The 18,720-nt window shown below is 43.2% G+C and overlaps 1 protein-coding gene and 1 long non-coding RNA gene across 2 annotated transcripts in view; one reads left to right on the top strand and one right to left on the bottom strand.

Moving 5' to 3' along the window:
* Positions 1-782: 782 nt before the first annotated feature.
* Positions 783-18,720, bottom strand: part of mpp4a (MAGUK p55 scaffold protein 4a) — a 44,083-nt gene continuing 26,145 nt past the window's right edge. Inside the window, exons 15-21 of the mRNA XM_063212928.1 lie at positions 9,910-9,951; positions 9,074-9,247; positions 8,111-8,191; positions 7,631-7,724; positions 6,579-6,687; positions 3,610-3,744; positions 783-985 (exon numbers count right to left, since the gene is read on the bottom strand). Coding sequence (XP_063068998.1) covers positions 797-985; positions 3,610-3,744; positions 6,579-6,687; positions 7,631-7,724; positions 8,111-8,191; positions 9,074-9,247; positions 9,910-9,951 — 824 coding nt within the window. The 3' untranslated portion in view covers positions 783-796. The remainder of the gene's footprint in view (positions 986-3,609; positions 3,745-6,578; positions 6,688-7,630; positions 7,725-8,110; positions 8,192-9,073; positions 9,248-9,909; positions 9,952-18,720) is intronic.
* Positions 11,801-13,496, top strand: LOC134461768 (uncharacterized). The gene is made up of 3 exons (XR_010037403.1): positions 11,801-12,556; positions 12,829-13,089; positions 13,417-13,496. It is a non-coding gene; the product is annotated as an uncharacterized LOC134461768 (long non-coding RNA).

Raw genomic sequence — 18,720 nt, 5'->3', positions numbered from 1 at the left:
TTGTGATGTGGATATCTCAAAGCTGCAGAATGTCCAGAGTCCTGAAGTAGTATTTGCTTCTTCTGCATGACTGGGAAATCCTCTCCCGTCCTGCTGTCGATAAATCTCCAAGGCCAGTGATTCTCAACCTGCGGGCCAGGGCCCATTAGGCCCTGAAGCTATTGTGAGTGTGCCGTAAAATCATTTTCTAAAAATGTAAAAAAAATAGTGTGTAGAGTGTGAACATAAAACAAATCTCTCTCCAGCATTATATGTATTGCTTAATGTGTCTTCTAAAGCAGAGGTGATGTTCCAATCCCCTATTGGCGGTTGACTATTCATTTCAGTTGGATAGCAGTCCCTGAGGCAGTTTGGGGTCAGATGCCTTGCTCAAGGGCACGTCAGCCATGCATGAACTTGTAAGAGGCCGCACACATTTTTCATATTGGTATAGGATTCGAACACACAACCCATCGAACCCTTCGATTCATGAACTCTTAGCAAAAAACGTATCCCGCCTCGGGTAAGGATCTGCTTCTGCCTTTTGCAAAACGACACTCGAACACAACATGCTAAAGTGATTCATGATCTTCGCTCTTCTTTCGAGCAATCGCAGGTAAAAAAGCAAAAATTTGTTTCTTAAATGTTAGCGGCTAATATAAGCAATGTTGCTAGAAATTGTGTGTGTGTGTGTGTGTGTGTGTGTGTGTGTGTGTGTGTGTGTGTGTGTGTGTGTGTGTGTGTGTGTGTGTGTGTGTGTGTGTGTGTGTGTGTGTGTGTGTGTGTGTGTGTGTACATGTTTGTGCGCGTGTGTGTGTTAGGGGTCGTCGGGTAGTGTCCATGCTTTAGGTATCCACTGTGGGTCGTCCTGTGCGTGCTGTATAAGGTTGAAGAGCTGTAGGCTTGACTCCCTTAGGTCCTCATTCACCAGCACGCGGTCAAAGAGGTGACCGTACTGGCCCTCCAGTCGCCCCGACGACGCCTCCATCTCACGAAAATCCTCCTCCTGAAACACACACGCACACACACACACACACACACACACACACACACACACACACACACACACACACACACACACGCACACGCACACACACACATGCATACACATGTAAACACACACATACACAGACACAATGTCTGCCCCTAGTGGAAAGGAGAATTAAGAAGCTTTGACATTTTCTCAACATGGCAGAATATCACAGATAGCCTATGTACATTTTATGCAACACTGTATCTTCTCTTAATTTTGAGACTTTGTTGGATAGAGGATTGCAGAATTTGAGTAGAAATTAATTTGAATTAAAGTGTACCTCCGGGATTTTGGACACCAGACCTCATTTCCGAGTCAGCCAGGGTGTAAACAATGTGTCCAGAACGTTTTTTTCACATTCCATGCAGTCCTTGAGAATTCTCATATCCATGATGCTAAGCTAGCGCAAGTGAACGGCAATTGGTAGCCTGCCCCCAAAAATAGTCTTATCCCGTTTAAACAACATTCAAAACAAAACCGTTATTATGCCATACTGCAAGTGTAAATGTAGTAGAATGAAGTTTGAAATTAAACCAACCTTGCACTGCGTGGATTTTGCCATGTTGAGAGACTATTTTCTCGGGGTCGGCGGAATTTTACTTTGCTCTCTTCAGTTGTGATGTAGCCCACCCACCCACTTCAGGGAGCCGCAAGAGACATTGCAAATCAAGGCTAGTTCTACAACTGCTTTCGGATCGAATAGTGGATTAAAACCCAATTGGTACATCAGTGTGTACAGTATATACCAACTGCAATAATAAAGCCCACAGATGGGTATCGGCAAGTTTCCATTGGTTTCCAGTGAAAGATGTTGAAAGAACCTAACTCTGGCTCCTGGCTGCAGGGCTACATCAACACACCGATGGAGACGCTCCGTAGGCTACCCCGGTGCTTTGCAGTGACCCTTTCAGTCCTGACGACTTCACAAAGTCCTTCTCGAAGTCTAATACCTACACGGAAAACTCTAAAAGTGTCCGCGGTGCCAACCGCATTCCCAGATCTACATTTTGTGGCACGCACCAACAGTCTCCGAAGAACAGGTTTGTTGCTATGCTTTCTGCTTCTATGATGGTAGCCCAGTGGTATAATGGCTTCGCCTACGTTAGCCAAAACTTGGGCTAGAAGTTACCCTTTTGGATTAGCATGTTGTAATGCTTTATTTTGTGTAATTGCTGTGACAAATGGCATTAGACATGACTTGCCGTATTCCTATGGATTCATAAGTTACGCAACGCTATGTGATCTGGCTTGACATTGTGGAATATGTCACTCGTAACTCTAGTTGTTATTACATGGAATGTTTTTTGAGACGAGATGGAATGGAAGGATGAAAGGGATTTAGAAGAGATGGGTGCACTGTTCTGTTCGCCAACATCTAATGCTCTGTAGACACACGGGTCATCTAGTAACAACCAAACATTGTCATGGCATATTCAATGTTACGAAAGGTTGACAAAGTCGGACAGAAAGCATTACTCTTGGTGTTTGCGAGCGAGGTCAGGGAGAGGAGAATAACGTTCACTTTTGCAAACTTTTTGGATTTGCATGTTGTAATGCTTTACTGTTATTTTGTGTAATTGCTATAACATGGCATTAGAAATTATTTGCCGTATGGACTCATACGTTACGCAACGCTATGTGATCTGGCTTGACATTGTGAAATATGTCACTCGTAGCTCTAGCTATTATTACATGGAATGTTTTTTGAGACGAGATGGAATGGGAGGATGAAAGGGAGAAGAGTGTGCGTTCTGTTCGCCAACATGCTGTGTAGACACACGGGTCATCTAGTAACAACCAAACATTGTTATGGCATATGTTTCAATGTTACGAAAGGTTGACAAAGTCGGACAGAAAGCATTACTCTTGATGTTTGCGAGCGAGGTCAGGGAGAGGGGAAAACCGTTCAGTTTTACAAACTTCAAAGATGTTGGAGTTCGCTCTATGGAAAAGTTATGGATGTGTCAAACGAAGCTAGGATTTGTACTAGGAATATCACTCCGTGGCTGTCAAGCTTTCAAATCAGGGAACACAAATTGCTGATGGTGATCGAACATGATTGCAATGTTGGTTTAATTTCAAACTTCATTCTATCAAGACAAGTATTTACACTTGCAGTCTGGCATAATAATGGGGTTGTTTTGAATGTTGTTGCAACTGGATAAGACTATTTTTGGGGGCAGGCTACCAATTGCCGTTCACTTGCGCTAGCTTAGCAACATGGACATGAGAATTCACAAGGACTGCATGGAATGTAAAAAAAACGTTCTGGACACATTGTTTACACCCTGGCTGACTCGGAAATGAGGTCTGGTGTCAAAAATCCCGGAGGTACACTTTAAGCATTTTGGGACAAATTGAGATTTGGGGAAAAAATGGCACTTTTCAATAAATTGTTAATTGGGCTAGAAGGACAGTCAACTAACCATTCATGAATTAATTGATACCCAAATAAATACGTATAAACTCACAACCTGAAGCTGCAATATCAAGGTGTAATGTGTGATGCGTGCTTTGCGGTGTGTTGAAGTCTCTTCAGGTAAGCACATACACGCACACGCACACACACACACACACACACACACACACGTACGTACCCTGAAGCTGCGGTCGAGGTGGTAGGGTGTGATGATGCGTGCGCTGCGGCGTGTGTGTCGCAGTCTCTCCAGGCTCGGAGGCTTGATGTAGATGATGAAGGGCTGAAGAAGCTTCGTCCTGATGGACTGCAGGCTCTACACGCACACGTACACGCACACACACACACACACACACACACACACACACACACACACACACACACACACACACACAATATAAAGCCTAATGTAAATGACGCAGGCCCTGCACACACATTACACACAGCCATATTACACACACAGATACTACACACACACACAAACATACACAAACCATACCTGTCAACTTTGAGCTCCCACAATTCAGGAAAATTCGCACATTTTCAGCAAAAATCCGGGAAATTTTCTAAAGGCCGCGGCCGCGTGGCAAAGCGATCATGAAAGTGCTTTACGGGGTCGCTGGACCACTGCACTCGAGAAGTCATGAAAAGTGCTTTACGGAACATGAGTTAAAAACGAATAGCGAAAGTAGCGTGTTGGGCAAGGTCGCTGGCCATGGTGCTGAAATTACTGCCGAGCCCGAATCCTGGTTATGATTAAAATCCGATGCATGGGCTCGGGAGTATGGGGCTCCAACTGAGAGCTCGGACAATACCCGCGCCCGCGAATATGTGCGAGCTCTGAGCGGACACCCCCTGGCCGGTTATTGGGAGAGCGAACGGAACCAAGGAGGTGCGAGGGCGAAATCCCGGATAAAACGATCGAGAAGATGAAGACAGGGGCAACAGGGGCGGATGGAGGGTGCGAGCGAGAAAGCGAGTTTCTGATTAGGAGCAGGTGAGTGGGGAATAAATACAGTGTTGATAATTGAAGGGAATGAGATTCAGGTGGGTAGGTAGGCGTGCCTGTACTAGCGCGCAAGAACTGGACGAATGACAGACGAGCAGGGAATACAGAGCAGGTGTTAATTTAGACCTGTCAAATTTCATTACGCTTCTCCCGAACTTTCGTTTTGTAAACAGAACGACATTTCGTGCACAACTTTGTGCTGACCAGGGCCTCGTTTCCGAAAGGGCCTTAAGTACTACTTAACGCTACGTGCTACTTAAGTTCACACGTAACACCATCGTAGAGCTCACGGAGCGTTTCCCAAAGCCAACTTAGCAAAGAACCATCGCAGGTTGACACGTAACTCTAAGAGAAATCCACGAGTGATCTGGAGTAGTCTTAACGCGCTAAGATTGATCGTAATGGCATGGCACAGAAGAGACACCCACAGGATACGAAGGGAAAAGAAGAAACTTGCGCATAAGATTGCTGTTTTAAGACGCGAGTGGCATGGCACAGTGGAGACACCCACAGGAAAAGAGGAAACTTGCGCTTCAAGTTGATGTTTTAAAACGGGAGTGTAAATATCATGGCACCACAGTTGACACTGTAACGAAAATAAGAAGGTAACATTAATTGTGTAAGTGTGTAAAATAAAAGCAATGTGTTTGGAAAATATTTTACAGGCAGTAAAATAGTTCAGCTGTGTTTGATAAATCAGGGCATTATTAAACTGTGATCAATCATAATTTGTGTGGGTGCTTCGTGAACAAGAACAAGGCATCCACATGCAAAATAAATAGGGGGCTTCGGCGACCAGAGACAAGAGTGGTGATGTCGGAAGGTCACTACCGAAACATTAAAAAAAAGAGGAAAACGGTCAGCGAGTCGTTGCGCCCTCTTTCATTTTCAAGTACCCTAAGAAAGGGAAGGCGACGCAGAAAAGACACGATAGTTGTAGGCTAAGGGTAAACTGACATTGATAAGGCAGCGATGGGGATTCGTGAAGATTTTTTGTTTTAATAACAGCAGACTGCCGTTCAAAATGTTCCTCACAGTTAAAGCCTTGAGTGCGCGGTACTTTGCGCGCTGCTCCCCAAATGCGCATTCCATTTTGGAACTACTAGGCCTACTTGTCTTCTTAAATATTAAGCACGGTAGCCAACTGCACGCGCTTTGCCTGGTTTAACGGCGTAGATCGTGGTTTTGCATGATTTCATTGTGTGTGTGCATTTTATTTCATTTGCCAACAATAACTCCTGTCGATAGTTGCAAACTACTACAAATGTAGTCCCACCCTTATAGAAAACAACTTTTGATACTGACACACACATTACATTTTGTAAATGGTTTAGCAGCATGACGGCGCAGTTCACTCCGAGGACACTTCAGCACCACATATGTGGACAGCGATCCTTAAGAGCGACGCTACGAATGATCTTAGAGGCTGTGCACGAGCGTTCATGTACGAGTGTCTTTGGGAAACAGTCGTAGGAAATCTAAGAACATTCGTAGGATCACTGGTTAACGACACACGTAAGGCTAAGAACCATCGTTATTGGGAAACGAGGCCCAGGTTGTGATTAGGTTAATCGCATGATTCGCTGTTCCGAGGATGTTGTATGCGTTGCATGAACTGACGGTTTCTGAGGGAAAGAGTGGCCGCACAAGCGCTACAGAGCTCGAGGGTGTCAGCTCGTATTTTCAAGGAACTTCAATTCTTGGTGGCATCTGGCATACAATCTTCTGGCAGGTAGCTTGATAAGCAAGACCCTCTGTCCCTCTCTACAAGAGGGGGTGTGGCTCGTCGGACAGGGCCGTGGGTATAATTACTGGACCGACTGTGTTTTTTGATAATGTGAAAAATCCGGGATATTTCCGGAAAAATGTCAAATCGGTAAGAAATCGAGAAATTAGTCAAAATTAGAGAGTTTCCCGGGAAATTAGGGATGGTTGACAGGTATGACACAAACACACACACACACACACACACACACACACACACACACACACACACACACACACACACACACACACACACACACACACACACACACACACACACAGGCTTGATGATGATGATCACACTCACTCTCTTTCTGCCAGGATCTCTCATACATGCACTCGCGCACACACATACACACACACACACTTGGTCTTACGTGAGGCTCGATGTCGATGATACAAACTCTCCCGCTGTCGATGACCTCCTTAATGGCGTCTACGCTGGTGCCATAGAAGTAACCCTTGAACTCGCCATACTCCAGGAACCTAGGACACACACACAAGGCCATTACTCTTCACCTTTGGTAAAGAAACACACCCATATGAACACACAAATAGGCAGATGTGGCCTAATGACTAAAAGGTATGATTCAGCGAGAATTGGTTAGCAAACCAGTTTTGCCATTTCTGTTCTCCGCTCGAGGTCTCGTCCTACTGTGTATGGAACAACATGACCTTCACTACACTGTAAGCACTATGACCATTATTAATGCAATGTGGCTTTCTAGCTTAGCACTTTACACAAACTTCAAAGGCAAGGGCAGTCAATGGGCAAACGGTTAGGGCATCAGACTTGTAGCCCAAAGGTTGCCGGTTCGACTCCCGACAGCAGCTGCCAGGTTGGTGGGGGGAGTAATCAACCGGTGCTCTCCCCCATCCTCCTCCATGACTGAGGTACCCTGAGAATGGTACTGTCCTGCCGCACTGCTCCCTAAGAGCGCCATTGAAGGTTTCCCCCTGGCAAGGGTGAGGCATAAATGCAATTTCGTTGTGTGCATTGTGTGCTGTGTCACAATGACAATTGGAGTTACAGTTTCCCATGGGCTTTCACTTCACTTTCATTTGCATCATTCTTTGAAATACCAAGTCAGTTTTTGCTGGCAGAAAATGCGAGATTTAAGTCTGCAGAGTCTTGACACGCTCAGAGGCTATGCGTCCCGAGCATAAAATGTCTTTCCAAGAGAGTTGCAAGTTGAAATCAAATCCCAAACACACACACACACACACACACACACACACACACACACACACACACACACACACACACACACACACACACACACACACACACACACACACACACAAAACAAGTACCTGTGGTTGTAAGGCATGTAAATAATACACACACACACGAGCATGCACGTGCGCGTGTATGCATGCATGCATGCACAATTACTCACACACGCACGTGCACAAACAGCCTGTGTACCTGCGGTTGTAAGCCATGTATTCAAACAGCTCTCTGCTGATGAAGTGATATTCCCTCCCGCCTTGTTCACAGTACTTCAGGGGGCGCGTCGTGTCTGATACACACACACACACACACACACACACACACAGACAGAGAATGAAATAAATATGAGGAATGGAATGAACGAGGCCAACAGAGAGACAAGGCAGAGACAGACCGATACCAAGACAGGCAGAAAAAGCAGAGAGAGAAAGACAGACAGACAGATCGATAGACAGACAGACAGACAGACAGATGACATTACATTACATTACATTGCATTTAGCAGACACTTTATAACCAAAGCGACTTTCAAAAGAGGACATAATCATAGCCAACATCACAAGCAAATACAAAGTGCACAGGAAATATACAGAACAACAAGTGCAGTTGCAAAGAAGGGTTAGGTTTCTTTTTTTTAAAGACAGTCAGACAAGCATGTGAGAGTGAGGTACGTACGGGGAATGGCTCCTTGGAACTTGTAGGGGTTGATTTTAATGATCCTCTTCCTCAACTCATTCACCCCTACACCAGACGGACCTGCACACACACACACACACACACACACACACACACACACACACACACACACACACACACACACACACACACACACACACACACACACACACACACACACACACACACACACACACACCAATATTCAGTATGGCAATAATGGTAACAAAGAATCATCTAGTAGAGAAAGATAATTCACACTCTGCCCACCCAATGCAAAGGAGTACAAGATGTGTGCTTACACCATCTACAGCGCAAAGGGAACTTGACTCATAAGGTCTCCTAACCGAAGGTCTCCTAAAGGGGCGTTCACCTGACATTACATGGATCCCGGAAAAGTGCGAGCCTGAAGTATCTTACTGCACTAGACGATTCTTTGATGGCAATCACAACACACCTATGATGAGTGGAAGTGCAAAACGCACACCAGAAACAGAGGTGCTGGCAACCAGAAAATACAGTTGCAGGAGGAGAGAAGTGCCGAACACTCTCAAGTTAAATAAACAGTTTTTAATGTGACAACGTTTCGGGCTGTCGGCCTTCCTCAGGTCACATGACGTCACGTTGTCACATTAAAAACTGTTTATTTAACTTGAGAGTGTGCGGCACTTCTCTCCTCCTGCAATCACAACACACCTACTCAAGAGTTCAGCTTAGTGTCTGGACAATGAAAGAGAGAGAGAGCTCTCTGATTGGTGTAATGTGATAACTGACGTCTGCTCTGACCTATCAGAGTGATGAGGCGGGACCGGTAATCACAGTAGACACATTCCTGCTGTGTGATTGATCTAATGTGATAAGTGATGTCTCCCTTCACCTATCAGGATGATAACGCTAGTAATCATAGTATACCCGTTCCTGATCTCTGATTGGTGTAGTGTGATGACTGACGTGCATTCTGACCTATTAGAGCAATCAGACGGGGCTGGTCCTCGGGGTTCCTCTGGAAGGTGACCACCTCCTCGTAGGGATTGGCTAAGGAGCTGTGGCTATTGCTAGGGCAACACAATTGACAGGACTGACGCCGATTGCTCTGCGTCCTTCGCCGCCACAAGCGAATGCTGCGACGGAATCCAGCTGTCAATCAATCAATGAATCAATCAATGAATCAATGAATCAATCATGCTATAGACAAGCTGGTAGACTCCAGAGAAACTGGGCCAAGGATGACTGGAGCACACAGGGTAGGCCTACCTTTTTCTGTTCTGTTTCCGTTTCTTTTATTGTGGTGCAAGCATGACTAACGTTTCGATGCAGTGCATCTTCAGAATCGATTGACTCTGAAGGCCACACCTTTGCCGAAACATGTTGCCATTTTAACATTTCTATAATGATTTAGACGTTTTATTATTCTATTTTAACTTTCTGGAGTAGTGCCTTGGATACTTCAACCCAAGTCCTTTCGATTTTTCACCAAAGAGCACCTTATGACAGCTTTTTTTCTAAAAGAGATCAAATATACTGTATAAAAAAACATGAAGAGCTCTTTTCCAAAACGCTATATCCACCATTTTTGACTTTTTGCATTTTAATATTGGAATTGACTGTTAAGAGGTCCTCTCATCTATGTGCGAATTCTTGCCATTCAAATGTTTTGTGAACATACTTTAAAACCTCTATAAAAATGCATTTTGCAATGCATTTCAATGGAATGCCCAATACAAAAATGTCAATTTCCCAACATTCTATAAAATTGATATATCTCATTTTGGAAAAGAGTTCTTCACATGTAGTCTCACCGGTGTAGATGCCTTCCTTGGTGTAGTCACCCTCAGCCTCATCTGTCAAACAACAAGGACATTAACATTAGCAACAATATGTATTCATTATGAATTATGAATTTCATACAGCACAATATCACAACTATACAGTTGACTCAAGTGCTTTCAAATATGCATACATACAGTATTACTATGTTCATACACCAAATCTGAGGCTGCCAAGAAGGAGCCAATTGTCCGATGTTCGCGTAAGAAAGTGGTGTGTGCACACGCACGTACATACGCACGCACGCACGCATGCACACACACATTAATATTACCATTAAAAAAAGTACTCAAAAGTTATGTAAGGACAATGATGAAGAACATAGCCCATTCATGTTAAAATGTTACTGTATGAATATTACATACACATTACACAGTAAAACATGCACACACTCTAAACACACATTCTCTCTCTCTCTCTCTCTCTCTCTCTCTCTCTCTCTCTCTCTCTCTCTCTCTCTCTCTCTCTCTCTCTCTCTCTCTCTCTCACACACACACACACACACACACACACACACACACACTCACACACACACACACACACACACTCACTCACTCACTCACTCACTCACTCACACACACACACACACAACAAACGTTAAGTTTTACAGTGACAGTAAAGGTGCAATACCTTCTGAAAGTTCATCTTTAGTTTGTGAGAGAACAGAGAGCATGTTAACAATGATAGACATTGAGGCATTAATGTTGCAAATCAAAATACTTCCTCCCATCCTTCCTTGTGGCCTCTGGCCCTGTGATGTGAGGCTTCATGTCATTGATGACTGAAAATGCAGTCAATATCTTATATCTTATAATATACTGTATATACAGTAGCCTAATAACTTGCAAAAAACACAAAACAAAGGTCATTTTCCAGTTTCCAGTTGAAATCCTGAATGGGGGTGAGCCCTTCAAAAGTCGGTCTGTGCTGACCGCAGGCGAACTTTATTGTTTTCTCCACGGAGGTGTGGAAACACAGAGGCAAGAGGATGGGAGGAAGTAGTACCCTAAGACCAAGACTAACCGGGCGAATAGACCGGCCACGACGCGATTGAAGCAACAGAGAATCGCTTCTGTGCAGCAGCAAGCGATACGAGCGATTGAAGCGACTAGAGTATGTCCGTTACAAGCAGAATGAAAGCATTCAAACATTCCCATTGGCTGTGGTCACTGACCTCTATACAATCATTGGCTGTCATGGCTTGTCACTGAACAGCGTCATAGCTAATTTGCATAACATTCCCAGGAGTTCAACTACAAACGCCCTCGTCACACAAATCGCCTCTAGTCTTCAGAATCGCTTTTGTTGCGCGACTCAATACAAAGTCAATTACTTAATCACTTTTATTGCGCGACTCAATACAAAGTCAATTACTTAATCGCTTTTGTTGCGCGACTCAATACAAAGTCAAGTACTTCCGTCGCTCGCTCATGTCGGGGCCGGTGTATTTGCCCGGTTCGACCACTTCATAATCATGGCAATACCCTTGCTATCTCTAGCCCACTACCCTAGCGACACCCCAACCACCCTAACGACGTGACATCACCACAATGCCATTACAATGCCCTACCAACACAACAAGCCTTAACAGCATCATTTACAGCACCATATCCAGACAAACACCATCTACTACAACAACACATACCAACACAACAACCCGACACAAACACCACCCAACACCTCAACACCAACACAAAAAACACACCAAAAATAAAATAAAATACCATGCCAATTTACCATATGGTTCACAGTAATTTATCCCAACAAAAAGACCAACCCAACACATACACCCACAACCTGACACACAAACACCATATAAACTATCCCAACACAAAGACCACCCCAACACATATGTGACCCCTCACCACGAAACCAGGCATAAGTCGCGCAGCCGCGTTCAGAGCTACAGCCAAATTTAGTCAGGGAAGCGATTTTCTATGTGTTTTGACATCTTGGAAGAAAACGGTACCTTAACACTTATATTTTCAATTTCCATGGTCATTACATTCAAATTCGGTCAATAAAGATGTTTATTATGTCAATTATGTCAGCGTGATCAAAAGTTCAGGCTTCACTGAGCAAAGAGAAAGCCGAAATGGGCCACTTTTCCCCGACCGAAACAACCTCCGATCTGTTGCGGATCATCCAAGTGTTTGGTACGAGGAGAAAGCTAATGAAATGCCCTGTCCAATCACGTAGGTCAAATGGCGATATTATTTTGTAGTTCTTTTAAAAGAGCCAATCAAATGAGTAAACCAAACCCTCTTGTTGCTATGCCTGTCAAGATCAAGCTCCGTGATTGGTCAAACGCCCACCGCGTGCTCTACGGGCATGCGCAGTTCTCTCACTTACATCCGCAATAAACCAGCATGGTTAGTGTTATTGCAAGTTTGATTAATGTTTCGTCTCGTAAAAAGCCGTATTTACTCCTCATTTTTGGACAACAATGACAAGGACAAAGGCGACTGGGAGTCTGATGATGACTGGGATGCCTTTGATGATGAAAAAGACGATCGAGTGCACGAACTGGGAACAGATTCAGCAGTGGAGAAGACCAATGCGATTTTTTACCGCGGACGTATCTCCCAATTCTGGCTATGAAAAGACCAATAATCTTTGGTAAGTTAGTGTGCAACTTAGTTACATAGCAGAGGACACTTTCTGTTTCTTGATTTTTACGTTTTAACCCTCCGGATTTCATCTGCATGACATGTATGTGTGGGTATAATGGAGCTCTAGAAAAACGTCTCAGTGCATGCCTTTAGTGATTACATACTCCTCGTTTTGAAATGGGCTAAACTTAAAATAATACTGAGAGTATATGCAACTATTCTACCTGTAGTTAACTGGAATGGTATTTTTAACATACTATTCCTATTATTTTATTCCAGCATCAGCAAGGAAAGACTAACAGGCTTACTGAAATGGTACTCCACTGGTACAGGACAGGAGGGAGAAAAATGTCTCGAGATCCCTTCAGCTGGACAACATCAAAGGAGAGGTGACATTCATCCAACAACAAGGTTCACAAAATGCCCTAGTGCTCACTGGACATGTCCCTGGATTTAAACGTGATGATCTACAGCCCCTGCCTTCAGTTCACACTGCCACCAAGGTCAACCAAAGCTACAAAGATGTTCTTCTTGGGACAGGTAATTAACATTCTCTTTTAAATATTGTGGTCATCTAACCTATTTGTAATATGGGTGTCATAGTTGGCTGGTAGCCATTCTTTTAATGAATTTCATGTTTATGCTGCAGCTGTCATATTTCAATGCTTTTAAGGTTAATATCTTGATTTACAATGGGCGGCGATTGTTAAAATTCTACTCCATATAAGGAGCTATATCGATTTATATTTAAATAATTAATTTCAGTTGAGCTGGAAAAGAGAAAAAATTTAGCTGTCTTAGGGTATAACTGTTTTTGTTTTGAAAACTTTTTTTCTGTCAATTCATTATTTTTTTTATTTTTCATAGAGAAGAACTATTGGACCATCAAGCACCAACAAGAGTGGAGACTTGAAGAAAGCGACGCATCTCTGAATCTTACACTGACTCTGAGAGTGCCCATAGACAGGTCGTGGGCGTGGAGATTAACTTTTAAATCTGTAAATATGTGGCAAGTACACAAGAGAATACGTGAGTAATGTGTGTGTGTGTGTGTGTGTGTGTGTGTGTGTGTGTGTGTGTGTGTGTGTGTGTGTGTGTGTGCGTGCGCGCGTACGCATGTGTGTATGTGTTTATGCTAAATGCATTTAATTTAATGCTATATTGACCTAAATGTTCATGTCCTTGATGCACTGTATGTTGTGTTTTTTAAGCTTTGGCAGCATTGATACTTCCAAGCATGCCAATAAAGCACATTTGAATTTGAATATGCAAGTTAAATTGTCTTTTTTAGTTCTTTTAGGGTTGCCATTGGTAAGCGGTAGGGCAGTCATGGGTAAGCGGTTAGGGCATCAGACTGTATCCCAAAGGTTGCCGGTTCGACTCCTGACCCGCCAGGTTGGTGTGGGAGTAATTAAGCAGTGCTCTCCCCATAATCCTCCAAGACTAAGGTACCCTGAGTATGGTTCCGTCCTGCTGCACTGCTCCCTTTGGGGCGCCATTGGGGGCTGCCCCCTTTTGAGGCATAAATGCAATTTCATTGTGCGCAGTGTGCACTTGTGTGCTGTGGAGTGCTGTGTCACAATGACAAAGGTAGTAGGAGTTTCCCAGTTGGGCTTTCACTTTCTTTAAGGCATAACATGAAGACAGATACAGTATGAGAGCATGAATTGGTGATATAAGATGATCATATTTCAGGTGGATGATTTCCCCGAAATTCCATTTGGATGGAAAAGTCAGTTTCCGTTTAAATAATAGGTTAAAGTTCTTTGATTGAAACAAAACTTCTGTGACATGTCCGTCATAGTGTCCTTAATCATCTCTGAAAATTTGGTGTCAATCGGATGAAAATTAATATGCGTTGCTAAGGACTTTATACCCCAAAATAGTCCAAAACTTTGACGTCTGATTTCTCGAAAAGGTGTATTGCGAAATATGTCATAATTCCGAAAGTAAATGTTCCATAACTTTGGTTATACTTATGATAGAAACATAATTTTTTCACCATGATAAACCTTGGTTTCTGCTCTATCAACACACATATGTAACTCATTTTTGATATCCAGAGACTTATGCCTGGTTTTGTGGTGGGGGGTCACATATAGAGTACACCCAAAGGTGGCCAAAGTAAACGCAGAAGTACATTTATGGTGCAAGTACAACACTACTAAATGAATTACACATAGTCTAGTCACCAGAGGGGGGTCACGCGCACCCCCTGTACTTGTTGTCGAAACCTATTTTTTTAGACTCCTCCATATGTCTAATTTACAATAAGAGATGTTAGCATTGCTGAAAATTGTCCCATGGGTGTTTTTCAGGGCTCATCTTGGAAACAGTGCAATAGCGATTTATACAATTCTGACATTTGACTATTCACATAACTTTTGAACCAGACCTGGTGCAAATACAAATGAGACCACTTTTCCATATAATTCTAGCATGGGGAATTGATTGGAAGGGTCAATAGGTTCATAAAAAACATGTTTAGACTACTTTCTAGGAGAAAAATGACTAAAATGTATCAAATATTCTAGAAATTCTGACAGGAACTAGTGTGTAGATTTTCAAAAATGGTGTAAAGATGACATTCATTGCAAGTATTTATGACTAGAAACATTCTTTGACTCGAGGTGACTACCATACATGCTGTCATTAACATTAAAACATCCCTGCCACCTTTTAAGGCTATGCTTAGTCATGGTTGATGCGAAAAGCATAATATTAGCAATCAGATGCATTGATGACTTGACCCTTCCAAAGCATCCAAAAACAGATTTTTCAGTGGTTTACAATAGTATCAGAAGTACTTAGAACATAATAAATGTTTACCCAGTTTTTGGTGACAAGAAAGGCCTCAATTTCAAGATGGCCGCCACCAGGCCCACAAAATGAGCATTGTCTGAAAATTACCATACAATGACCAGGAATAGTGATGTGTGATATGTATTGTGATAATATAATGTTCTTAATACCATGCTTACTTAATGGGTAAGTAATTATGAATACATTTTGATATTGAGGAAGTCCATTAGCTACATAAAATAATCTTATTGAATTTAATTTTAAGATCGAAATTGGTGACAAAAACTGCCATGTGTAGGCTCAGAATCTTGTGTAGCCAATAGAGATAATAATATCAATATAGGTGGTTTACCCAAGGTTTCTGACTTAATCAGTTCATGTTCTGAGTAATTGCATTACTGTATACCGCTAACAACAATGTAAAATTCCCACTTTCCAGCAATTCTGAAGATTTAGAATCAGAATACTTTCATTTGGTATTTCCTAACTCCTTGAAGTGGTGTTGGCAGCACAATGCATATCATTTCTCGTATACAAATTCACCCTTTATTGCTTTAAATTAAAACATGCAACACACCAGCCAGCTCCTGCACATTGCGGTAATTTACCAGAAGAAGCCACCCCAATTTCCATGGTAACACAACATGCCCAAACACCTGTAGCAATAGCATTGTAGCGAAGGGGAGTAGAGATGCCCAGAGACTCGAAACCCAGACCTTTTGGGGTAGTAAACTGGGGCTCTCACTGCTACACCAAAGAACCAGGGTAATTGGCATTACAGTCAGAACACACTCACAACCCTAGAGATGGACACTCTATCACACTGCCTTCCCCTTCGGGAAGCGTGCTTCACACTCTCATGGTGTCCTCACACAACTGCCCATCATGCTTCTCCAAGCCAGTGTGCCCCACCATCTATCGCTCACCCATCACTGGGGTCCCTCACACCGGGGTCACCAATCCTGGGGGTCCCTCACCTGCAATTACAGCTCACAAATAATGGGTATGCTTCCAATGGCCTCATGGTAGCCATCCCACTTCTGACACCATTTGTAGCAAGTAGAGTTGTCCACCCGGGGACTCGAACCCAGACCTTCCGGAGTAGTAAACTGAGGCTCTGACCGCTACACCAAAGAGCCAGGCTCATTGCAGTCAGAGCACACCAAAAACCCTAGAGATGGCCACTCCATCACAAGGAAAATAAAAGACGCAACAAATACTCCGAACTCTGAGTATCTATAGTAACATTAAGCCAGGGGGTATACTGAGAACATGGTTAAATGATAAACCAGACTCTGTTAACCAACAATGAGTGGTAAACCTGCTAATAGATATGCCTATTGTTATCCTTTAGTAAAGAACATTAGGGGTCCAGGCTCCAGATGATATACCTCTAACCTACTAAACCAGCTAATTAGTATACCCCCTAGGATGCACTCTGATTTAATATTAAAATGAAAGCTTTGGATTTGACCACCATTCTCTCCAGGCATCAGTGAGAAACACTGTGTCTGTGTCAGACTCTGTTTGTGTCAGACTCTGTGTCTGCCTTAATCAACCCATGAAAACCAACTGGTCCAGACAATGGCCAATGTTGTGTGCTCAAAGACAGAGCAGAGTTGCTAAACACTCTCTTTACCAACAAGCCATGATCCCATCATGTTTTAAAGCGGCCACCATCAAAGTTGTGCCAAAGAAATCATTCCTATCCTGACGCATGCATCATGAAATGCTTTGAAGGGCTAGTAATGTTGCACATCCAAAAACAAATCCATCCATCTACGCTCTTGTTCACATTGTATACTCAGCCAAATATCCCACAGAGAAGGTGATCTCTCCCGTCCTTCCAGCCCTAATCCATCTGTACAAAAAAACTAATATGAGAGAATGCTCTTGACATATGAGGATGCTGGTCATGGATTGCAATTCAGCATTCAGCACCAGTACCTCATCTACAGACTGTACAATCTGGGTATCAACACCAGCCTCTGCAACTTGCTTCAAGACTTCTTTAGGCAAGCACCAAATTCCAAGAACCTCATTCATCATGACTCTCAGCACAGGGCCCAAGGTTGTGTGCTCAGTCATCAGTGCAAAACAACCTTTAGCACCAATCCTCTTTGGAAGTTTGCAGATGACACAGCTCTGGTGGATATCCTCGCCATGGGGTGATGAGACTCAGGAAAGAGGTTGACATTGTAAATGTGGTACAGACACAACAACCCAATACCCAGGGCACGCCCAACACCCTTCACACTCTTCACCCATCACTCGGTTTGTTACTGGTGTAGAGAGAGTGAACTACAGAAAATCCCTGGAGAGATGCATGGGCGAGGTTCTCTACTGGGACACCAACCCTTTGTCACTGATGAAGTCCATTAATGCCATTGCTTCCTGTGTAAACTGGAATGGGTAAGTGCTTCACCACCCATCATGAACATTTGCTCATCTAGTGCTACATATCCAATCATCTATGTGTGCTGTGGCAAGACAGTTGGGTGTGTCCGTGTGTGTGTGTGCGTGTGTGTGTTAGAGTTTGAGAGTGAGTCTGGAGATGTTTCTAGGATGGTAAAAAGCATATCTGGTGACTATTTTGATGTGGGACTGAATTGATAGTGATAAATCCAAGATGAGCATCAATCCAGGTGATCCTTAATCCAGTGAACTCAGAGAGCCATTCCAAGAGGATGGTGTTAGAAACTGTCTCAAAAGCTCCAGAGAGGTTCAGGATGATGAGGATGATTTCATTAGGAGGGTATGAGGGTCTGGTGTCCACAAGTGGGGCCTATTCCTACAAAGCAGCACTGTAGGGAGTGATTTGCATACCAGATAACATAAAGACTGGCACATTCACTATTGGTTCCCTGTGCTCTTCATAGACGAGAGCAGGTTCACACTGAAGACATGTGACAGACATGACAAAGTCTGGAGAACATGCTACCTGCAACATCTTTTATGAACAGCACACTGTGCAGATGTTGAATATGTAATTTTGATGTCCTTTTGTTTATACAAATTGCTCCCAACGGTGCTGCTCAGAAAGCATAGGCCCCACCTGTACATACCAGACCCTTATACCTTCATCATGAAGTCTGTTTCTGTCGTTTCTGTCCAAGTACTTCTGATACTATTGTAAACCACTGAAAAATCTGTTTTTGGATGCTTGGGAAAGGTCAAGTCATCAATGCATCTGATTGCTAATATTGTGCTTTTCGCATCAACCATGACTAAACATAGCCTTAAAAGGTGGCAGGGATGTTTTAATGTTAATGACAGCATGTATGGTAGTCACCTCAAGTTAAAGAATGTTTCTAGTCATAAATACTTGCAATGAATGTCATATTTACACCATTTTTGAAAATCTACACA

This window comes from Engraulis encrasicolus, chromosome 13, assembly GCF_034702125.1.
Source record: "Engraulis encrasicolus isolate BLACKSEA-1 chromosome 13, IST_EnEncr_1.0, whole genome shotgun sequence".
Classification (NCBI taxonomy): domain Eukaryota; kingdom Metazoa; phylum Chordata; class Actinopteri; order Clupeiformes; family Engraulidae; genus Engraulis; species Engraulis encrasicolus.
The sequence above is the reverse complement of the archived record's forward strand: the minus strand, read 5'-3'. Positions and strand labels throughout refer to the sequence as shown.